At 46.8% G+C, this 25,072-nt stretch overlaps 2 protein-coding genes across 3 annotated transcripts in view; one reads left to right on the top strand and one right to left on the bottom strand.

The window, feature by feature from the left end:
• The window catches only part of PDGFD (platelet derived growth factor D), a 218,029-nt gene that overhangs the window by 85,348 nt on the left and 107,609 nt on the right, over positions 1 to 25,072 (bottom strand). The gene's annotated exons all lie outside the window — the stretch shown is intronic.
• DDI1 (DNA damage inducible 1 homolog 1) lies at positions 18,520 to 19,758 on the top strand. Its single transcript, XM_046017820.1, has one exon. The coding sequence runs from the start codon at positions 18,520 to 18,522 to the stop codon at positions 19,756 to 19,758; it is 1,239 nt and encodes a 412-aa protein (XP_045873776.1).

Here is a 25,072-nt window from a genome sequence, read left to right as displayed (position 1 = left end):
ACGCACACCACATGCTCCTGGGCCGGGGGAGGCAGGGCCTCTCCCCAACCTCATGTCCACCTACCAGGATTCTGCGAAGAAGGAACAACGCGCAGGGACGCAAGCGGAGTGGCCACCACAGGCAGTGGGTTCACAAGTGTGCTTGTGTTTTTACCGAGGTTTAAAAGGCTGCGTGAGATACATATCCAGACAACGTCCCCTGAGTCCACGCTACCTCAACACGGATAGGGCCCCGTGACCTCTGCTGGACTGAAAGGACGGACATGGCATGGTTCTTCCTCTGGAAAGGGTGTCTGTCAGCTGTCTGAGGTGAAGGGAGGTTGGCAGGGAAATCGCTCCTTCCACAGCTGGCGTGCAGTGGCACTTAGGAACTGTCGGTCATATTAGAATTTTGGGAGGGGAAGTTCTCTTTTTTGACCCCAGATGTCTCTGTGTCCTTAGAAGTACCTGTTAACATCTCTTTGGGGTTCTTCCTGTCGAGCATCCCGCAGACACAGACAAATGCCGGAGACTCAGATAGGAAGATCTGACCGCTACGTGTGGACTGACACCAATTCAATAAACCATAAGGTGTGGAAGTCTTGGTATTTTCTCTCACCTGTGGGCTTCGCTGTGGGTTCCTGACGTGTGCCTCCCAAACGCTGACTCAGCGGATACTGACTCCATCTTTACCTTCGCACATGGGCCAGGACACTAACTTCTGTGAGGAAGAGCGGACGCCTTCCACGGCTACACCCGTGAGCGCCTCCCAGAAGGGAAGTGCGCCATATTCGGTGTACGTGGTATTGGTAGGATCCCTGGGGTTTGCTCGACAGGCCCTTTTGTGTGTCCCCGACATTTATACCTCTAGAAAGACTTGAAAACTAGCACAGTGATGACTGCTGTTCTCCCTGGAGAATAACTGTGGTACAGAAAGGCTTTTTAATTAAAAAATAATCAACAGTACCTTATGATGATATATGTTAAGTGGGGGGTAGATAACATTTCTTGGGTCAGATATTGTGACAGAAAACTTTACACGTGCTTTTTTATTGACTTTGCCTGAAACACTCACTCTCTTCCTGTCCTCCATTTTTCAGACCAGAAGATTCTGGAAAATCAAGACTGGGTCTCATTCACTGTTGTTGCAGAACCCAGTGGGAGATACTAAAAGGCTTTCGGTACACATAGGACAAAGAATGAAATTCAGAATATTCTCAGTGCAAGCTAATTCTGTGGACAGCCACAGAAGCAGGCAGCACAGGAGAGGTTAAGCAATTAGTCCTCTGTCGACTGAGTTGGTTCACTTGCAGTTTTTTCTTTTCTTTTTTTTCTTTTTAAGTAGGTTCCATATCCAGCGTGGAACCCAACATGGGGCTTGAGCTCATGACCCTGGATCAAGACCTGAGCTTAGATCAAGAGTCGGACGCTGAACGGACTGAGCCACCCAGGCTCCCCTCATGTGCAGTTTGGAAGCCAGCATTCACAAACCCTGCAGGCAACCCCTGACATGTGCCCCTGCTGGGCTGTGGGGGGTGTGGGGGGGTTATGCCCAACTCCCATGACACCCTGTTCTCCCTGAACAGCAATCCAGGGGGTGCCCAGGTGGCACCCGTTCCTCAGCGGTGACATCCAGACAGCACTGTCTGTACCAGATCCTGGGCCCCCAGCCCTCGTGCATCTGTCTGTTCAGCTCTACCCTTCTCTGCCTCCCTTTTCTGCCTGGTGAATGAGTTTGAACTTGGGCCTCCAATGTGTTGCACAAGAAGAGACCCAGAAATCCATAAGAAATAAAGGATTCAATCATAATGAAAGGAAAACTCTTCCTTGTCATCAACCAAATTCTACCACATGATGACTTGTACCTATTTAACCATGAACCATGAAAATTTATTTAGCATTTATTATTTTGTACAGCGATAGATGCTATGGGGCATAATTACAAAAATCAAAACAAAACACAACATAAATCCTAATAAAGCAAGGTACAGAGATGGAAAATCAAACCCATTTAATTGTGAATGCGAGCTCCAAACACGTACGTGACGTTTCCCGGAGCAGTGACCTGGGACCGTTTCTGAGACTGCGCATGTGCTCTGGGGAAGAGCTCCAGGCGTAATTAATACCAGCCTTGAGCACGGAGCAGGGGTAGACAGCAATATACCCATCTGCCACCCCTACTGGAACAAGACTAAGAGGCATGAGCTTTTTAAAAAAAGACACATTTGAATGGAACGGTTGATGTTACTTCCTATGTGTCTTTGAGGAAAATCAGGTAATGTAGGAGGCATTTTCTTCATCTGCAAAACAGTGATAAGACTGACTTCCCTGTGGGACCGTGAGAAGGGCCCCCACCTCAGAAAAAGGGGAAATTCTTTACAAAATCTAAAGCAGAAATAAGAGGAATGTCACTTAATTAGGCAGACATGGAGAAAAATAACACAAAGGAGTAAATTAACAATGAATTCTCGCGGCAAACATTTTAGGAGTTCAGAGAATGCAGGGCAGTTTCTTAGCCCGATTTATTGCTTCAGAGAGTAGAAGTAACCTATGTAATAAAACGTAGAGATGGAGACATACACTTAATATTTTATATTTGGCTTTCCTGGACTAGTTCTAGAAATGTTAGGCCCCGGAGCTATTTCATTAATTTTTTCCTAATAAGTTTGACATGACTGTGACTGTCGACATAAAACACTGAAAACATAAACCCCATAACGTGTGACCTGATTTTATCCACTCAATGTGCCAAAGACATTCCAGATAATTTATTGATAGCTCCTAAGTGAAAATAAAAAATGGAAAATGTTCCAATCTAACAAGAATGAGACAATATGAAGACCAAAGCAGATAAGTATTAATAACAGAAGTAATTATTCTATCCTATCAGAGCTGTAATTTGATAGGTACCTTGTACACATCAGGGAACACAATAAATTATTTCTAAAGTATGCTGAAAAGGCAATGGAAAACACATTTTTCTATTTAAATCTAAGGATATGACTATATTTAAAGAGTATGGGGCAGGATATGGTCCTATTTCATACTTCATTCTTCCTAGGCCTTTACACAAGTGCCAAGTTTCCTATCTATCCCCACATTACATTATTCCCTGCATGAACCTGTCCTACTAATGGAACAATTTCAACAGACAGGACTGGTAATGTCATATAAAGGTACTGGATTCATTATATTTTAACTTAGTTCCGAGGATTGATGTATCATCTAGAATTAGGGAAAGGGTTGAAATATTGGATTAAGGGATCCATTTTTCTTGACCAGTTCCAGGGTAATGCTTCTTAAAGTGCCTGTTGGCCATGAGATGAAGAGCCGGGGCCAGTTCGAAAATTAAAATACAGCTTCCGTCCCCAAAAATTTCTTGCTACAATAAACAATTTTGGTAAACAGTGCACTCAGGGTCATAGTTAATCTACATTTGGTGCAAGTTCCTTATCTTACTCTGGACTAATACCGAAGGATTTCTGGGACTGATGGCAGTCCATGGATAACATGGGAGTGGCAGTGGTCTAGGGAAAACCAGAAAAGGACTGATTCTCCTCAGTCTGACCTACTGAATCATAAGACTTATCAATACTAGAATATTCAACAAAATCCTCGCACAGCATCACTTTGAGAACGAAAAGGCACGGGATCAAGTCTTGAGCTCACACTACAGTTGGTTTCATTACTGTTCATATCGTCCCACCGACTCATCCTCCCACAATGTCATCACGATTTGCCATGTGACTTTTCTTGGAGTCCCTCTAGAGTCAATCCCTTCATTTTCCTGCTCTCCTGATGCTGGGCTTGGGAATTGGAGTTGATGGAGACAACAGAATGCAGGAGGAAGAGCTGATGTACCAATTCTGAGCCTAGAACTTAGAAGTCATCCTATGTTTCTATTCAACCTTCCTGTGCTTCTGAAGTTGCCATGAGAAGCACATGGACGGGGTGGCCTGTTAGAACAAAGAGATGAGACACAGGCATCAGATGTGGATCCAACCAAATGCAGAAGGTTACACCATACAAGCCTGGTCTAGGTCTATCAAACTCCATTTGGACCTCAGACACGTGAATGAGAATAAGTAAGTCTTGCTTTAAGACACTTTAGATTGGGGATGGTTGTTACACAGCTTTTTCGTCAAATAGCTAACTAACAGACATAGCAGGAAACCTTGCAAGAGTCATGGAGAGGAGGGCTGCTGAGAGGGATGGTGTGGGAACAGCTATACTCACACGCTGGCTCTGCGCATGGTGGACCAGGAATCTGTAACTAGATCTGTGAGAGTCCAAGGACAAAGTACAGAGAGTCCCAGCTAGGGCTCGGATACAAGGCAAAGACCATCCTTCCTTATTTTCTTCCCCAGTTAGTGAAGCAAAAGACAAAACCAGAATGGATTACACAGAGACCATAATTTGTTCATGAAAGAGGAAAATTTCAAGCTGAGATAGAAGAGATTTTCACCATTTACGAAAGAGAAGGAACATTCTGCCGATCGGAGAGTGCATGGAAGCCGGCAGGAATAACACCGGACTGCTCAGTTTTTCTCCTTAAAAGAGCCAGACCCCCGTCAGAGTAGAGTTCTCACTCCACAGTGTGGACCCAACTGATTTTCTGCTCTCCTCTGGATTTTCCCATCAAGTTAGGACTTAACGGATCCCATCAGGAGAGTGTTCAAGACTGGATATTTGGACTTGACACCTCAGAGAGACTGCTGTCGTTTACCTGTTGTAACAGAATAATGCTTTCATAATTAATATTTAGAGTGTGACTTTACAGTAACACACACTTTCTACAGCACTAACGAGGAAAGCCTCTTGCCCCTCCAACTTCCTACGTCAACTTCCAAAATGCTTCTCTCCAGTCCCAGTGCCAACCACACAAGGAAGAAGGAAAAAAATCTGACCTTAAAATGACAACAATAAAGGTGAAAAAACATTTGACGCTGGTTTCTGCTTTCACAGGGCTGAAAGGTAAAATGCAGTGTACGTAGCTGAACCTTAACAAACTGGCAGTTAAATGTAGGTATGTGCGCACCCTAACTTTACAGGACTGTTGTTCTGTTAAAGTTTCCTGGATACTCTTTGGGTAACAACTATATAAAAATGCAAAAACTGTTTCTATTTTTTTCAAAGGTCCACTGGTTCGCACTTCCGCTGGGTCAAAAATGAAAACGGTGGAACAGCTGTAGCCTGAAGTAACAAGACATACACACAAACCTTTGAGCTAACAACCAGAGCCAAGCTCCATGGCAGCTTCCTTAATAAACTGGCTACAGCCATTCTGGGGGGCTCCCCAGGGTGAAATGTTCCACTTTGGACAGCTTCATATACAATCAGAAATCTGCCGCAAGTGTGACCTTGAATATCTTCTGGAATGAGGTATAATTAGATAACCAGCATCTCTAGCAAATAATAGCTGCACGACGAGTGACAAAAAAACATCTTCTGAGCAGCATCTTATTTGCATCTTTCCGAACCGCAAACTTCTCTGCTCCAGTGCGTGTCGGATAGAACGCCGGCCATTCTGTTCTTTTCAGGAAGCTCTTAGTCTCAGAAGATTCAAGTTTCCTTTTGCAATTAAGGCAAAGTCCCTTTCATCTCAGTCAATCCACCAAAGACAGACTCATATAATCATTCCAGAAATGCTCCTACCTACTGAGCGACATTTCAGAAGTGTTGATTTTAAGTACAAGGGGAAAAAAAGATGGTATTGACTATTCTCTTATCAATAGTTCTTGCCTTTTCATGAAAAAAGGACGCCATTGATCCATTCTTAGTAATTCAGAATTTCTTAGAAATTGTTTGTAATGAGATAATGTCTCATCTTAATATCATGTAAAAGCAAACCACTGTTAAGAAATGTCACCTAAGTGTCCCGTGAGACAAATTATGCAGCCGCAGAATTAAGGTTAAGTAAATGTGGCCTGAGCCTGGCCACACAGATGCTCAGCCTCTCTTTCCCAACACCGAGCTGGTAGGGTAGCCAGTGTGAACTCTCAAGTGGAATTTCACAGGTTGGCAAAACGCCTATTACAACTTTCACGTTTGCCGAAGACATTCTCTTACAGACTATTTCCCTGTTACATCTAAAAGACAAATTCACAGGGAAATTCCCACAACCTGAGTCTCTAACATTAACCAGATTTTAATATGCAAACATCGCTAAACTAAGGAAAAAGGGTGCACAGAGCTGGGTCACTTTGGCTGGTGTTAATGTGATCTGAAGGGCGTCTTCAATATCTTTGCTTTCTACCAGCTCTTAGAAACTTCAACATACACCATATAAACTCAGGCTGTGAGGGAAAACGTTATCACATACGTGTGAAGAGGGGCTTTCCTTTGGGACCCTAGTGAATGAGAAGGTCTCACAAAACACAGAGTTTAGCAGTTAGGGTCAAGAAGTACCTTTCACCTTGGGCTATACATTTGGAAGATAAACAGAGGTGAATCGAAAGGACTAAAATCTCCAACTATGCTCCTAAGAATACATTTCCACATGGCGCTATCATGCAAAGAAAAATGGAACACTGACTTTTCATGCTGTTTCTCTATTCACACTTCACATGTAGAACAAACTGGCCACATAATACACATTTTCTTCAAAGAACCACAATAAGCCGACTGAATTGCATACAAATAACTGATCCTGAAGTCAGTGTCTAACGTTTGCTAATATGGTCAAAACAATGAGAGATACACAGAAGGCCCCTGTCAAACAGTGTGCATACAAATTACCTATTTGCACATATAAGTGTCAAATCCGTATCATCGCTCCTGAAGAATGGATCAAGAAGCTGTGGGCAGAATGTGGAACAGACTGAGTGTGGAACGTACTGAGGACAGTAAGGTGGGGGCTGCTTTAAAGGAAGCTCCAAATCAGTGCCGGGGGGGCTTGTGCGGGGCCGAAGGATATTAACATCCAGAGCCTCCTTTACAAGGAAAGAAATGGATACATGGCAGGAAGAGTTTCAAAGTAGAAAACTGAACTCGGAAGTTCCATGCCTCAAGACTTAGGCCAAACCATCTGTCGGATACATTTTATTACATGTGGTAATTACCAAATACATACAATAGAGAGATTTACTCACAGGGCCCTGGGGGATCTGAGTGAGCCAGTTTAGAGCAACAGGTGAGAATCCGGTTACAGAATGTGTAGGATTAATTCAAGCGTCGCTCACCCTGAACCCTGAGCCAGTACCGCGATTTTGACCGGACGGTGAGAGGTCTGAGTTCATTGGCTTTTTGTAACATCAGCAGGAATTACTTGAGACTCCAGAAGAAATCATTTGAGGAAGAATATTCATAACACAAGAACGAACATGGTCCCCCCACCCCCGAATTCATTTATGGTTTCTCTTCAGGCGCTGACACAGAGACCCTGATGAGGGTGTGGGCTGTCGTTATTGGGAGCTCGTTCCAGGGAGCACGGGTGAGGAGGCGGGTAAACTGAGGCAGAGCAAGAGAGCGGAGCCCAGTGTCGCCGGGAGCACCTCCAGTTCAGCCCCTCTGGGGAGCCACAGAGAACAGACTCGAGAGCCGCCACAGAAAGATGGAGACGCTGGGGTGCTCATCCCCGCATCCCATCCTTCACCGTTCAGGAGTTGTCTCTGTACTTTCAGGTGGAGGAGCACTGAGCAAGCTCCCTGGGTGTGGGGAAACCGAGTCACAGGAGCGCTGGCACGTGCAGGAACACAAACGTGGGAGGAGCGGTGGGGCGAGCAATGGTGTCGGTTCCCCAAGCACGAGCACCCCAGCATCCCAGCTGCGCTCATCCAGCAGAGCTGTGAGGCCTGGGGCAACATCCCATCTGCTGGGAAGTACAGAGGACTTTCGGGATGTGCTGTCTTCTCTGCCCCTCTTCCCTTGGAGCCATCCTCACCACCGCCCATCACCTCCCACGAGCATTCCCCCACAGAGGTCGGCAACGTCCTGGGCTTGCCTGCCCCATAGGCCAGTACCTTGGGGGGCGGCGAGGGTGTGCTCCCTCTGGCCCTGCCCTCACCGCTGTGGCTCCCCACTCCGTGCCTGGAGCTGCCCTGCTCTCTGCTCCCCACGCGCCCCTGCTGGACACAGCTGCATTAGGAAAGGCCTCAGCCACAAGCGTGCCCTTCCCCCTGAGCTTCTCCGCAAGGCTGCGCAAGGCCGGCCTTTCCCTGGACCCCGTCCTCCTACTCTGATCCTAACTCTGCTGTCCTAGAGGAAGCTGCCCTGGCCACCCAGCCAGAGCGTCGGACACTGAGTTGTCTCCTAGCAGGATCAGAGTGCTGTGCTCACACCTCCACACCCATCGTGGGGGGGAAGGAACAGAAGTTCTTTTGTATTTACTGTAACTGGTCCATTTAGAAATGGTTTATTTTGTTGAAAGATTTACTTACTTATTTGGGGGGGTGAGGGGCAGAGGGCGAGAGAGAGAGAGAACCTTGAGCAGACTCCCTGCTGAGCACGGAGCCCGACTCGGAGTTTGATCTCATGACCCTGAGATCACAGCTGAGCCAAAATCAAGAGTCAGGCGTTTGACCAACAGAACCACCCAGGTGCCCCAATAAAGAGGTTTATAAATATAATCACAGAGTGCGTGAGTGAACTTTTTTTCAAGTAATGAGATGCATCATTAAAAAGGTTTGAAGGCCCTGCCAGGAAAGAGGTCAGATCTGTTGTCCCGTAGCCCCAGGACCAGTGACCTCTGTCAACATACCAGTTCCTGCAGGGAACTTTCAGATGGCTGCTCTCGAAGGTGCCAGGAGGTCCTCCCGGCTTGCGACCTCGGGGACTCACAGTTACACTCCCCATCCGAACGCCTCTGGGTACACCTGAGGATCTGCTTTCCTCAGCTCTGTGATTTGCTTTTGTTTTTTCTTTCAAGAGACCTTTAAGGAAAGTGGCCTATGGCATGAGGCCTTCTCACTGTCCTAATACATAGCGGTCCCAGGAATTCCAAATCATAGCTTATGGGAAGGACGATTCTTATATTCTTGGTATCCACCTCGACAGTCTGGCTGCATACAAGACAAGCATTACTAACCTGATTCATCTGCAACACTTTTCCACGCTTACTTACGGTGAATGGACTGTCTTTCCACTGTGTTCTGTCTGCTTAACAACCCTAGAAGCCCCTTATGAGCACAGGCCTCGCTGTTTCCTTTCTGGGACCTACAAGAACACCTTGCATATTGTGATGGTTAAAAATGACCTTGAATAAACTGTTGACGTAGTGTCTTATGAAAGGATCTGCTTAGTCAACCCTTGAACCACTTCCTGGTTTTGAGACAGATTTGGTGATAGGTCTTGCTCTTGTTTTGGGCAGGCCGGGGTGCAAGGTGGAAGGGGGCAGAGACAGCTCTAAAGACACAAGAACACCCAATCCAAGTCTAGAGGCGTTTAAAAATCACTCTGCAGATTTCCTTCAGGATCTGTAAATCCCATCCTTTCTTCCTACTTCTCAGGTTGCTAATTACTGTGTCTACTCACAAGAGGAAACAAGAACGGACTTTGGTAGGGTGTTTTTCTATTTACAAGTCAAATTTAAATTATCCGTTAAGTCTACACGGAAATCCCATGGAAAAGAGATTATTGTCCTCATCCCCATTTTACATAAGAGGATAATGAAGCTCAGAGAAATTAATGCTTTGTCCAAGGGCATTCAATGACAAACTCAGGGAACTTAAACCCTATTTTTATGACTTCAAAGCAACAAGAGGCTTTCTATCTCACTGGTCTGTGTCTCCTAACCAGTTCGTACATGTGCATGCAAGAGAAAGTGAGAGAGCGAGAGTAAGACAGAGAGACAAGGGGACAGAGAGAGAGAGATGGAGAGAGGAGAGAGACTGTTTTTCCAGAACTGCAGTTACAGAACACTGTTGTTTCATGTAAGGATAGAATAACACATCGTGATTGATTTTTTGATTCTCGTTTCTGAAGACGCCCATGTTTTGCTGACCTCCCTGTTGGTCACAGAGGCAGCAGGACTCAATGGTTTTCAAAGAACAGAACACACAGCTTTCTTCTTAAGAAGTGATTCACTTAGAGCCTATGAAAAGTGCAGCATGACTTTTTTCCCCTCTAATTGAGGTGTCTTGTATCTAGGATGGTCCTCGTTATTTTAGGACAATTCCAGACCATAAAGGAACGGTCTCACCTCGGACTGCGAAGGAGAAGGTTGGAAGATCTGAGGCCATTTGCGGGGCAGGTGGGCCTCACATGCAACCACACATTTCACCTCAAGCATGAAGTGGCCACTGGTTTTCTTTGTGTCTGTGGCTCTTTGTTTTTAGGCTGTTCTGCTGCAAATTCAAGAATGGATGATCCTGTTTGCTCTAAACTTTTGTGTAATGAAACAGTCTGTAGCCCGTCAGAGACGATGGCTACAGCAGGACTGCACATCGTTATTTTAATGGAACGCCAGTTTATTTCATATTGCATAAGTGGTAATTTACAAGTCGTCCTCAGAACATCTGGTCCCGGGTCTCAGCCACAGGCACGAAGGGTCCAGCACAACTTGCCTTTCGAGATGAAAAACACCGCAGTAAGAACAGAAGACAAAACCAAGGCTTTGGGTAAAATTCATAGTGTCTTAAGTTGTCTTGAAGAAAAATAAGGAAATGCGGAAAAATGAAAGACTCAGAAAGAGTTTTGTTAGGGCTGCCTGAGACCTCGATGTTTCATTTACAGTTTGTAAAGAAAAAAAAAAAAATCAACGACCCTATCTTGTTTCTCTTCAACATCAGAAATTGGGTCTCTGATTAGCTCTCATCCTCTGCAGGCTCCAGGAAGAGACAACTTCTGTTCTGTGCAGGAGCGGCGCTGAGATACTTCACCAATGCATGAGGAAACAAGAGCCTATCAGCCGTTAAGCACATTTTATGAGCTGAAGGAAACAGAATATTCGTCAGTGAATGGGAATGATAATGGCGCAGGGCGGGCATGGGAGACTCAGTCTCAGAACAGAGGCAGCCCACAGAGACACTCACACCTCCAGACCTTTCTAGGAACAGGCAGGAAAATGCTCTGTGCGGGATGCCATTAAGATGGTCTAAGAAAGAATCCTTGTACCTGGGCTGCTAAATTTAATTTTTCTGAGAGAAACAGAAGGTGAGTGGATTTTTCTTCTCTGGCTTTTTTTTTTTTTTTAAATGAAGATTTGTTTATCAGGCTTTGTTTTTCATTTTCATGGCTGGAATACAATTAAATCCTACTGACAGATGGCTTTAGCCATGCTAATTACCACAGCGATCAATTAAGTCGGCTGACTGTTTAGAAAAGAGAAAGCTACATACACAACAATCTGGAAATTCTGTCTTTCCTGGGACCATTGTAGAAACATCACCTATCATGCATATAATTCATGAAATATCCAGGAGACCATGTTACCATGGCATGAGGGGCTTTTGCATTGACTGGAGCCCTTCTCACTCTATCTTTGTCCCACCAGGAAACTAACGGAGCTCCATGCCACAGAGACAGGTGGACCCCAGGTGTCAGCTTAAACACAGTGACTTGCCTCGTCACTAGCTTTGGAGGTGGCATGGCCGGGGGCTAGAAGTCTCTGATCCTTCGCGTCCGAGAGGACCGTACGCTATTATTCTGCTCTCTGTAGCTGGAGGTCTCATAGGTCAGGGGTGAAGACATTCTTGGTTAATTTCATGGGGTCTTGCATCATCTCATAGATACGTGTGTTGTCCCGTCAACACTTTTAAAGCATGACAGCCACTAATAATGCACAGTTACTCTAAAAGCAACCACAAGGACTTGTGGATCTTCCCGAGGCAGCCTCCACCCATTCTCTAACGAAGTCTCTGCACAGGCCAGAGAGGAACCCAAGCTAAGACGGGCGATGTGATGCCAACGTCTTGAAGGAATCTTCCACTCGTAAAGCAGAAGAAGGCGAACTGAGAAAAAGACTGTGCAGAGTTCCGTCTGGGCACCACACAGGGCTCCTCATGGAACTACGACTGTCCCTTCACCAGGGAGGCTATGACCAGAAGGGAACATGGGCGTCTCTTCTGTGTGTGCCTGGGTGGGTGCCCGTGTGATTGCTGGGGTCAGGGAGCCTGCACCCGTCCTACCATCTCACAGCACCCGCTCGGCTCCAGCGTTTACAAGGACAGTGGACAGTAAGATGTATGTGTGTGTGAAGAGAAAGGAGTCAAGTGCGTGGTATGATAAAGAGCTGCTCCTCAATCCAGGCAGGTAAGACTGCACCATGACCAAATCCTTCTTCTGGGCCCAATGCAACAGTGCCATGAACAGTGAGCCTTCTGCAGGGTCCTGACCATGCCCTGAATGACCCCCACAAGGAACCTTTATCTCTTCTAAGCAAACACAGCGTTTTACTTACACACCTATCATGACTCTTATTAACTTCTCTTATGCATAGTAATTCAAAGTATGTGAGTCTTAGCTCTCCTCATAGGTATTTTGTTCTTCGAAAGAGGAAAGCGAGTCCGAGTCATCCTTCTTCTGTCCTGGAGTCTACTAGTCCAGTGACTTGCTGATAGGGTGCTGTCACTAAATCTTCACTATGAGAAATTATTAACATGTTTCTCAGCTCTTCTCCACATGGAGCAAAGCTTAATTAAGTCTGTAAATAGCAAACGAGTCTATGATTTTCCAAATACATATTCTTCCGGACAATTATTGGGGTCAATTCAAGGCACTTCCAAAGAGCAGCACTGTCCTCCCCCGATGTCCCACCAAGAACGACTGTGCGCGAAGGATGGAGAGGAAGAACAGAGAAATCACAAGCGAACAGGAACGAAATAAAAAACGAGCACAAACAGGGGCTTCAGACCTAGCAGCAGTAAGAGAGGACTCATGACGATCTAGGATGTTAGTGACACGTTGATGGGGACTCCTGTCCTCTGTAGGCTGTGGCTACTTTCCCAGTCAGTCCAACACTTCTGTTTGTACACCATGATCACTGCTCTTTGTTAGGAACTTTGTAGGGTTCAAGTTTGAATAAACATATCCTACATCAGAAAACCCCCCAAAAAACCTAAGGTAGGAAACACCTCACACCATAGCTTTAATGAGATAAAACTGTAATTTTTAAAATAAAAATAGAATAAAAAGCTGCTAACTTGTAAAACTCTTTCCATTGTCTTCTAGTTTGATGCGTTACTCAAATATAATCATTGTTCTTGGAAGTGAAGGAATACTTTGCTGACTGAATATTAACACCTCACAAGAGGGAACCAGATAATTTTCTCATTTTCAGGATAACACATAATTACCTAAATGTAATGAGGAATTAATGATGATATTAGTGTTAATATTCTGACAAAGAAAGTTTATGTTGAAGTTATTAAAGTGTATTTGAACTTATGGACAGGTCACACTGATATTTCCAAACTATAGTGACAATGTCTTTGAAATGTGTTGATTATAAGTTTCCTACAAAAGAGTAAACATTAAAAAATGGTTTGAAAGGTTTTTCTCAATCACAGCTGAATTCAAAACATCTTAAGTCCCCATTATCATTACTTTCACTATTTTGTTACATGGTTATTCTCCAAAGAGCAAACATTTTAAAAAATGGAAACATTCTTTTGTTAAGGCACATTGGAAGTGAAAAAACAATAATAAATCCAGGAAATCATATTTTTGGAAAGATTATATGTATTTATTTGAGAGAGAGAGGGAGAGAGCAAGCGGAGGTGAGGGGCAGAGAGAGATGGAGAAGCAGACTCCCCACTGAGCATGGAGCCAGATGTGAGGCTTGATCCCAGGACCCCGAGATCATGACCTGAACCGAAACCAAGTGTCAAATGTTTAACCAACTGAGCCACCCACATGTCCCCATAAATTGTTTTTAGCGTGTCTGTAATTTATTACATTAAGGTTATCTAATCTAAGTATTTCTTTCACAAATTATAAGTAATCTACACATCTTCAGTAATAAGGTGTGTGTCCTACACCCGAGTAATTCTTATGATTAAGACACTGGAAGGGGCCATGAGGCACGAAATCGTAGCAGTAAACTTTCTTAAAAATTAGTAAATACACACACATGTATATTTAGACTTGGAAAGTAAAGCCAAAGCCAAAATTCTATAAAGCCAAAAGCTATCAAGAGATATTATTTTCAACACACAATATATAACTTAAAATGCATCCCTTTTCATGATAAAATGTTAAAACAGTAATCTGTAAAATAAAGCAATAAATACAATGTTTCCTAAAAGTGTTCCCTGCTGGAAAATGACATCATCTTTTAATTGCACATTTAAAGTGATTGAAAACATGCCCAGACTGAGTGTGCATTTGCTGACCTTCTCTCCCCCGACACATGTATATTTGTGTGTGTATGTGTGTGTGTGTCTTCTGTCCATATTCTGTCTCCTTATCATAGAGAAAAACTCACTAGCTGGGTTGCCCGCGGGTTGCTAAGGACTAAATTGTCAGGTCTCATGAGTTTCTTCAATTACGTGACTGTTTATACATTTATTTAACAGGTTTTATTATGGTGTTTAAGTCTCAAAGATGGGCAACATTAAACCTCTCCAATGGGAAACTCTCAAACATACGAATAAAAGCTTGAACTTTCATCAGAGTATCGTCAATGGGTCTATTAAATAATTATCCAAGGAAATGAATGTTGCTCATTTGCAACAGAGGAGGCACAATTATTGTATTATTATAAAGCAAATGGGAGAACAGGAGGAAGAATTCATAGTTTAACCTCTAGATCAGCTTTGAAAATTCTGCATCTTTCCTAAGTTGCTTTGAGAATTTCAGGTGAAGATTACTCTGTCTGTCTTGATTACATTTTATTGTTAAAGTAATAGCAGCCACACATTTCAAGGAAGGAATCTTCCTTGAAAGATTCAAGGAATCTTTCAAACACAGCAAGTTAATATATTCACTTAATGTAATCTGATCATTATAGATGCTACAGACAGACATTTATGCCTCTACTCCTTTTCCACAGAAAAGACATTTGTTTTGTAAAGCAAGACACGGAACTTAAAGCCGTCAGCTGACTGTACTAAGTGAAACCACCAATTATCTGGATTTTTTGCAGCATTAAGGTTTTGTAAAGAGGCAAATTATAAAGGCATTATTTATTCCAAAAAATAACTTCAGGGCTATTTACTTGGCTGGCATGAAATCAGTGTCATCTTTTCTATTTTCTGGGTATTTAGGCTGAACAATGAGAACTGATTTTCTGAGCGAGAGCCACGAGACCTTGCAGGGGTCTCACTTACCAAAGAAAGGATCGATTATGTTCCCGTATTATACTTACCAAGGAAGAAAAAGCAAGAGAGCATACTTCACTGCGGCCCCTCAGAAGTTATAACCACCTCCAGCTGCCTGAGTCTGCCCGACTCGGTAAGACAGACAGCCCGTTTCCCAAGAGCCTGTGCAGCGGGAATGCACGGTGTGTGGACATTTCACTTGTAGGAGTGTTTACACACGCTCCCACGATCCCCGAGTTTATTACATAATCAGAGCAAGTTTTTAATTACAATTCTGAGGTAAGATAATTACACACCTGCTATCTGAATCACCCCCTGTGCTGAGGAGAGTGAAGGAATCCTACAACATGTAGAGCCCCAGAAGGCTGTGGTTAGCGTTTCGGATTCCAGAACACTACAGAGATGTAAGGCCTGCGGGGTGGGTGCACCAGAGAACACTGAGCTCCCCACTAATCCTGATGGCCTGTGTGATCCTTCTGGCAGGGAGGGCACTTATTGGCCAGACCGTGCGACTTCTTGCTTTCCACTGTGTGTTCTCAGAAAAAGGTGAAAATAGTAAATAGTAAAATAGTAATAGTAATAGTAAATAGAAAATAGTAAAAGGCGCATAAATGCAAAATGCCAACAACGGCAAGATAATAAAACAGACTGCATAAAGCTTAATTACATTCAGTATCAAAGCCATGGTAATATGGAAAAAAAAAAGATGTTAGCTTCTTTTGATGTGAACCCCAGATTCTTGCTTTGCCCCCCAAAAAGAGGAAATCTTACTCTACAAAAATAATTGCATCCACTGTTTAAGAAAACAAAACCCCTGCATTATCTCTCTAACTTACTAAGATTTTAAAACTGAACTGTGCAAAGCTGGTTGGCAGGAAGGAAAAAGGGACGGGGACTGGGAGCCTTGCTGGCTTTGGGCAGAGTCGTCTGGACACGACGGGTCTCAGCGCGCAGCTGCTCTCGAGCTCAGCGGCACCACGGCTGGTCTCTGAGGATCTTATCCGGACGCCAAGAATTACAGAGGAAATTTATTAACTTAATATTTTGAGTCAAAGCACCATCCATCTCCGCAAATAGCGAAAACCTGCTCTAAATAATTCATAATTTTCTACAGGAAAAGTATAATGCCAGATGCCCTCCCCCCTTAAATGTTAAAAAATCCTCCTGCTCCTGCAATGCTGGGGCCTTACTGGTTACGGGTGTGAAGCTGGGGATGGCGCTTCTTGGCCTGCTATGTCCAGCCGCCCTGGCGGACTTCTCACCCTCTCTCCAAGCCCAGCACCTTCAGGAAGGCTTCCCTGCCTGACCCCCTCTCCACTGTCTGCATCGGTTTTCCAGATGTTATCCATTTCTCCTGTGGTGTACTGACTTTTCTGGTATTTTCTTAACCACTGCAACATGTGTGTGTGTGAGTGTCATATGCAGGTACATGTGCGCGTGCGCGTAAATGTGTGTGCACGTGTGTGCAAATGTGTGTGCACACGTGTCTGCATGTACATGTGTGGGCACGTGTGTGCATGTACGTGCGTATGTGGGCACATGCATTTGTGTATGTGTGCATGCATGTGTACGCGTGTGTGCGTGTGCGCGTGTATGCCCTTGTGTCTGCATGTGTGTGCATGTGTGTGCGGTACGCATGTATACGTGTGCGTGTGTGCACACGTGCACGTGTCCTCTTTCAGACTTCGGCTTCTCTACGAGCACGGCCTGCACTTAACACAATTTGCGCATCCCTGGAACTCAGCACACGCTCCAGGCACACCGGGCATTTAGCCAACATTTCCACGGTGGACGAATACGAGTATGGAAATAGAATGATAATTAGAGCACGGAGTGAGTGCTCTCCTTTCTCTGAGACAAACGCGCGAATGAGAAGCTAAGACAGTCCTCGCAGCTGATGCAACCTCACACAGTGCCGTCCTCTGACAAAACCCGACATAAAGAGGGGTGGGGCAGAGTCAAGGATGCTGACTGACACCCGTGGGAAGGACAAGCCAGGGAAGAGGAGCTCCTCGTAAACATTTAGAGAAATACAGAGAAAGACACGTGGTGCTCAAGGGTTTCTACCCACTGCCACCTGGCTGGAAGGACCTCTCCACTGGGGCCCTGCAAGCCTCCACTCGGTGTGTGTGGGGGCGCAGTGAGCCCTGTGTCGGAGCTGGAGCCACAGACGGCCCCTGGAGAGGCATCCGTGACCCATCTTACTCCAGAACCAGGTCAGACTGGTCTCCTCACAAGTTCATCTCACACGCCTGCCGAAGGCTGCTGGGAAGGGGGCTTGCATTCAGAGACCCTCTGTGTCATCCACACCGTGTGTTCCTTTACGCTCCCCACATCCACTGGCTGACTGGGGCCTGTCTGTTCTACTCAAGGACCACACTCATGGTCATTGGCTTTGGTCCTCGTACTTTCAGCTCCTAGCACAGTGTCCTCTCTGAGCCAACAAGGAAGCGTCAACCTGGCCCTCCTGCCACCAAGTGTCCTTCACAGGTTGTGAGAAAACTCTTCCTTAAATTAAATGAACACACACACATACACACACACACACACAAGAAACAAACAAAAACCCATCACAAACACCTGCTTTGAATCCTTCCCATTCCCCTTCTCGTTTTTCTCTTTTCCCTCCCTCCCGTTCTATATTTTTGGGGGAGGATTTTTGCGTATGGATACCGTTTACAGCCTCGGATTCAGGTAGGACTCTATAAACCTCTGCTGATCATTTTCTTTTCAGCTTCTTACCCTGCCCGTCAAAGTCACCGACAGAAACCCTTTGCTCTGGGAAACAGCAGGCCTGGTCCTGAATTCGGACCCCTGTCATCCTTGCCGGGAGTGCCACTCTCTCAGCCTGGGTATTCTGAGTCACTGCTGGCCACCAGTTCCCCCAGAGGGTGAGGTCCCCGCGATCGGGGCCCAGGGCTGACCCCTCTTTCTTGCCCAGCGCCCCGTATGCTGCCGGCCCCCGGGAAATCCGCACTCGTTCCCTGTCCGGGGCCCACGGAAGAGCCCAGCGAACACAGCTCTCCAGAGAGCGCGCTGGAATGGCCCAGCTGTTCAGGAAGAGCTGAATCGTCTCTTTGTGGTCCCGGGCGCAGCAGGGTTGGCAGGGGGCCGCGGGGTTCCGAGTTCCACGCGGCTGCACACAAATGAGCGTGGAACGCACGCGGCCTCCTCCGCGTTCCGAGGGCAGGGAGGTGCGGAGCGGCTGGGCCTCGCGCAGACGTGGGTGCCCCCGAGCCCAGGCCGCGCGAGTGGGGAGCAGCCGCACCACCGGCGGGACCTCCCCAGCCAGCCGAGGACACCCCGATGCCCGGTGCCCGCCAGGCCCGCTCGGGCCCATGCCATGCTGGTCACCGTGTACTGCGTGCGGAGGGACCTGTCCGAGGCGACCTTCTCCCTCCAGGTCAGCCCTGACTTCGAGCTCTACAACTTCCGCCTGCTCTGCGAGCTCGAGTCCGGCATCCCTGCCGCCGAGACCCAGATCCTCTTCCTGGAGCGGCTCCTGGCCGACGACCAGCGCTCCCTGGGCTCCTACGGCCTCCGGGACGGCGACGTGGTGGTGCTGCTGCAGAAGGAGGGCGCGGGCCCGCGGCCGCCGGGACGCACGTCCAGCCTGGCGCGGCCCGACCCCGCCGGCGCAGCGGTGCCCGGCACGTCCAGCTGCCGCCCGCCGCCCCCGCCGCCCCCGCCGCCCGCGCCGCCCCTGCCGCCCCGCGCCCCGCGGCCGCCCCGCGCCCCGCAGCCGTCCCATGGCCTGGGCTCCGGGGAGAAGGTGACGCGCGCGCAGGGTCTGGACAGCCCCGCCCTGATCCGCAGCCTGCTGCTGTCCAACCCGCACGACCTGTCGCTGCTCAAGGAGCGCAACCCGGCCCTGGCCGAAGCCCTGCTCAGCGGGAACCTGGACGCCTTCTCCCGCGTCCTCCTGCAGCAGCAGAGGGAGCGGGCCCTGCGGGATCAGGAGCGGCTGCGCCTCCTCACGGCCGACCCGTTCGACCCGGAGGCTCAGGCCAGGATCGAGGAAGAAATCCGGCAGCGCAACATCGAGGAGAACATGAGCATGGCGATGGAGGAGGCTCCGGAGAGCTTCGCGCAAGTGACCATGCTCTACATCAACTGCAAGGTGAACGGACACCCTCTGAAGGCCTTCGTGGACTCCGGGGCCCAGATGACCATCATGAGCCAGGCGTGCGCCGAGAGGTGCAACATCGTCCGGCTGGTGGACCGCCGCTGGGCCGGCATCGCCAAGGGCGTGGGCACGCAGAGAATCATCGGCCGCGTGCACCTCGCCCAGATCCAGATCGAAGGCGACTTCCTTCAGTGCTCGTTCTCCATCCTGGAGGACCAGCCCATGGACATGCTTCTAGGCCTAGACATGCTCAGGAGACACCAGTGTTCCCTCGACCTGAAGAAAGACGTGCTGGTGATCGGCACGACCGGCACGCAGACGCACTTCCTTCCCGAGGGGGAGCTGCCGCCGTGCGCCAAGCTGGCGTGCGGGGCTGGGCAAGAGGAGCCTCCGGACAGGGAAGCTGCGGGGACTGTTAAGCATTCAGTCAAGGACTTAGGACGGAAAAAGCGTTGAAATGGGTTATGAATATGCCACCGTCTTGAGGGAGCCTCAGGTCCCAGGAGATTCTAAGACACGGCTCCCTGGCAGTGTAATCATTAAACATCAGTAACAACCGAGCCTGCTCGGGGGCTGCCTTGTGGGATCCGCCCCATGCGACTCGTGACTGCGTGATCGCGGCCTCTCCTCGTTTCTCTTATCCGGAGATGGCGGGGCCTCATCCCGGGAAGGTTCTGGAGGCTCCGAGTGATTTCCGGAGAACCCACGGAAGGACACAGGTCTCTGTCCCATCAGGTTAAAGGGCGGCGGGGGTGGGGGTGTCCAAACCAGATACTAGTCTGCAGATTCCCTAGAAAGAGCCATCACTGCAGACCCTACCAGACATCTGCACAAAACGACTTCAAATCAGCATTAACAATTATTTATATTTAGAGAAATATGCCTCTTTCCCCAAATTTTTTCTTTGGGAAAGAGCTTTGACATGGTGAGTCAGTTACGCATGAGCTGGTTAGTCCTCACAACGCCTGTTTTGGACAGTACAGAGGTCGATTTCCTCATATTTCATGTCTTCCCTTCCACTGGACTCCCCTAGAATCATGCTCCCTTGAAATCTGCCCCTGCAGGCTCTTTTTGCCATATTTAAGAAAATGGATTTTTCTCCAGGAAGTCTGAAGTAATGTCTCTTTCTCTTGCCTTCAAAGAAAGCCTGGTCATAAAACGAAGGCCAGCAAATAGACTTTGTCTTTTTTTTTTTTTTTTTTAAATGATACATCTTGGAAGTCTCGTGGTTGTCACGGTGGGCCAGTGGGAAGTAGGAGCAGGCAGTGGTCCAGATCCCTAATACTCATTTCAACTAAATCATCTTTGTTTAAAAACAAAACAAAACAAAAAACAAACCTCTGCTTACACATTAAGCTGCTATAGAAATATAATGTGAACAGAGGGTTTTCCTGTTAAAGTAACATTTGAAAACCTGTGAATGAGAAGACGCAGGAGCCCTCACTCAGCTGCGTGATCCATTCAAACAACCCACCCCGCGTTACTCCTGGAAGATCCCAGACCCGTTACATCCATAGCTAAAACCCCTGACACACGGGTCCAGCTGCCCGAGGGCCACAGACTTGGAGGACGTTTCAGGGCAGGAACCCATCAAGACTGATATCAGAAAGAACGGTGTGAAGTCAAGAAACACGTGTTCTGATTCTAGCTCTGGAGTACTTGGGCAAGTCGGGTCCCTTTTTACACAACTCTCGATTCCTCTTCTGTAAATTACTTTGGAGGAGAGAGTCACTGTCAGGCACCATGACTACATTATGATCGAAGGCATCCTTTAAAGTTATTCTTTTCCCCACAAAATCAAAAGCCACTCAAAGCACTCCCTAAAGGCTACAGAGAAAAAAAAAAGTCCTTCCCTACCATCACCTTTCCCTATCATGCCTTTCTTGGTCTGCTTCTTGGTGAAACGAACCATCGTATTTCTCTAGCGTCCCCTCTCCCCGTCCAGCTGCCATTAGTTCACCGCTCGTGTTCTTTTTTTTTTTTTTTTAAAGATTTATTTATTTGACAGATAGAGATTACAAGTAGGCAGAGAGGCAGGCAGAGAGAGAGAAAGAGGAGGAAGCAGGCTCCCCGCTAAGCAGAGAGCCCGATGCGGGGCTCAATCCCAGAACCCTGGGATCATGACCTGAGCCGAAGGCAGAGGCTTTAACCCGCTGAGCCACCCAGGCGCCCCTACGGCTCGTGTTCTTCCTCGGTACAGATGCTGCCATGCTCATGAGCCCCAACCTTCTCTGCATTCATACCAAGGCTTATTATGCCCACTAAACTGCTAAAAACGAGCAATGGACATGCTTCTTTTCTACTTTGGTTTACAAGTACTCAGCAAATGTAACTAACCAAATGAAGGAAGAAATACAGAGTAAAGCCAGGAATAAGCGTTTAATGCCTGTCACTACATGAAAACAGACCCGATTAACACAAGGATTCCTTCACAGATGAAAGCGTGCATGTTCCCCAGCAGTTTCCACCAGACTGTGTTTCCAGGCCCACTTATGGAAAACGCACGTCTCACACGCATATGCCCTATGGGACTGCTCAACATGACAGTTTGATATGGGGCGCCTGGGTGGCTCAGTCGGTTAAGCAGCTACCTTCAGCTCAGGTCATGATCCCGGGGTCCAGGGATCGAGCCCCACGTTGGACTCCCTGTTCAGTAGGGAGCCTGCTTCCCCCTCTCCCTCTGCCTGCTGCACCCCCTGTTGTGCTCTGTCAAATAAAATCTTTAAAAAAACAAAGTTTGATATAGAGCCCATCAGGATATCAACCCATAAAAGCCGATCTAAACAATCATCAGGTTTTTAAGCTTAAAGATGATTTGTACCCCATCGAATCCAAACATACCCATCCTCCCTTCTCAGAGGACCATCCCCGCTGGGGCAGCTCTGGTGGCTCAGGACCAGACTCAAGAGTAATTCTTTGGTTCTGGTTTTGAGCTGAACTCTATTTTTCCATAAGTTCCAATAAATATGTCTTCACTCTTCTGCTTCCAAGGCTTATTTAATTAATATAATTTCTCTGGCATGAAATAATCCTTTTAGTATATGAAATCAATGTCATTTGAGTATTCTCTTTTGTAAGCTGTCACCAGATTATTTAACTATGTCTCATAGCATAAGTTTGGAGTCACATAAGAATTTCTGTCACGTTCCTTTGGACATATTCCAGCTTCTGGAAATATTACTCAAGTAAATGGGTTGATAAATTAAAAATACTTTATTGAACTGAAAAGCAATGATCTCAAAGAAAAAAATCAATAAACAGAGTGAATTAATTAAGCAATGTCCTTCCTGATTAATTTTTAACATCATTGTCTTTCGAATCAGAAAATATTTTAAATTAGTTTTATGGATTTAAATCTTGACTCAATTCTGTGTACACTTGAATAGATTCTAATCAATTAAATTTTAAATGGGTTAGTTTTAGTAAAAGGTAACATCTTTTGCATGTCTAGCATGTAAATTAGGTGCGATGCAAGGTACCTTGCATGTATTACTGCCATCGATCCTCAGAAGAAACCCTCAAAATAGTCGCCATTAATCTCATTTAACAGATGAGAAATTCAGGCCTCAGAATGATGACACATTGAAACCCAAAGCTCTGCTGATGACAATATAGATTTTAGATTGTGACCCAGTTTCACGTCTCTCACACACACAAACGTGCAAACGGGCACAGAGGCACGTACGCACATGCACACAGAATGCACACACATGCAGACAAGTGGAAATGCACACGTGGGCACATACACACATGCACACACATGCTCATACACAGAGGCGTGTGTTCACATGCACAGATATGCGCACACACATGCACCCACGTGCACATGAACGTGCGCACACATGCACACACACATGCACACACGTGCAATGCATGTGGGCATACACGCACACGCACAGGAGCACGTGCACATGCGCACACGTGCACACGGACACATGCAGACACGCGGACACATGCACGCACGGGCATATGTGCACATGCCAGGTGCCGTGTGCATGCATGCGCATGTGCATATGAACACACGCGGAAACACACAAAACACGCACGTGCACACATGTGGGTGTGCACACACAAACACACACATGCACATGCACGCACACATGCGTAAACCAGTCTGTATCTCTAAACAAAAGGATTCTTGAAATAACACGAAACGTTCTATCCTTCCCCAGTCTATCACTTAGAACAGCTACATTTCCATTCAGAAAACATCAGACGCGTCGCACTCATTGTATTCCACCAGTGTATCCTGGCCCACAATTTGGAAAAACTGGACTCACCGCATCACTGAGTTCGGGGCTTTCTGGTTTGAGAAACGCCACGTTCTCTCCACTACTCAGCCTTCTTTATCTGTCACATTTGAGTCTTAGCTACCAGCAAAAAATGTTAGAAAACGTCTCTAACGCGGATTCTCACGACCGTATGTGATGAGACCGTGTACAGAAGTTTCCATGAAAGGGGTGAGACTCCAGTGTTCAGGGGCCTCCTCCGCTGGGACGGGAGCCAGTACACACCCGCTGCTCTCTAAGTGAAACAACAAACACCCGCGGAAACTGACCAAACACCACTCGCGAAGCCGACCCCAGAGAAGCAGCGCAAGGGCACATGCGACAATTGTTTGTTGACGCCTGTGAAGGAAGCAGAAAGACCGTCGCTAATGCTGGACAAGACAAACACGCTCTCCTCCAAGTTCAGGTTGCTAATATCCAGCTGCAACATCTACTGTTAGGGACTATCTCCTCCTGGGAGTTCACTAGCTGGACAACTATGAACAAATCTTCATTTTCCCTCTTCCGTGAGAAATCAGGATAAAGCGCACCACACGATGAAACCAACCTAACCCTGTTAAAGACAAAAGCCCCTTTAAAAAACACCTGTTAATCTCTTGATTTCTCCTGATGTCCATTTAAATGCCCATCTTCCCTAAAAGGAAATCAGATTGTAGACAAGCATGCATTTCAAGACTGCAGTAACCCATTCTGCCACCGTTAAACCAGGAGACCAACGTTCGAGATTTGTAGAACAAACATATAGGCTCAACTTCTTACAGTAATAGCAGGGCATAAAGTCTCTCCTGTTCCAAGGGGAAAACCCATTCCCACCCGCAAAGAGAAAGAAATGGATGTCTCCATATATGAATTCACCTTCACTGCAGGCACTAAATGTTGCCTTTAAAAAAAAAAAAATTGAGAGAATCAAGAGAGAGAGCACTAGTGGGGTGGGGTGGGGCAGGGGGAGAAGGGGAAGGAGACTCCCTGCTGAGCGGAACTCCATCCCAGGACCCTAAGATCAACGACCTGAGCCCAAGGCAGACCCTTAACCAACAGAGACACCCAGGCACTCCTAAACACTGCCTTTTTGAAGAGAATACTGCCTTTCTTTCAGAGGCCATTCCATAAAGAAAAATGTGAGTGAATGGTGGGAGAGTAATCTGGGATTCACACCAGGGGGAGACTGCTGGGGAAGATAGTAACCAATGCTAAGGTTCATAGAGGTTCTTCAAGGTTAACAAGAGCCTCGAGAACCAGAGAGGAACAATGGTAAAGTAACAGTAGAGAAGGAAGAGGGGATTTAAAAAACCCCGAAAAATCCGTGCTGCTTTTCAAACGAATTCCCTCTTGGTTTAACTGCAGTCTCATAAGAGGGGTGGGGACTGAGCTGAGATTAAGGGTTGGCCCTTAGGGCCAAAAGACTCACCTGTCCTTGGCCAGTTACCCAAAATGAACATGGTTTCACATTCCAGCCTGAGTCCAACATGTTTTGAACCCTG

The sequence above is a fragment of the Meles meles genome, chromosome 8 (genome assembly GCF_922984935.1).
Source record: "Meles meles chromosome 8, mMelMel3.1 paternal haplotype, whole genome shotgun sequence".
NCBI classification, from domain to species: domain Eukaryota; kingdom Metazoa; phylum Chordata; class Mammalia; order Carnivora; family Mustelidae; genus Meles; species Meles meles.
Note: the sequence above shows the minus strand (reverse complement) of the source record. Positions and strands in the feature narration are given on the sequence as shown.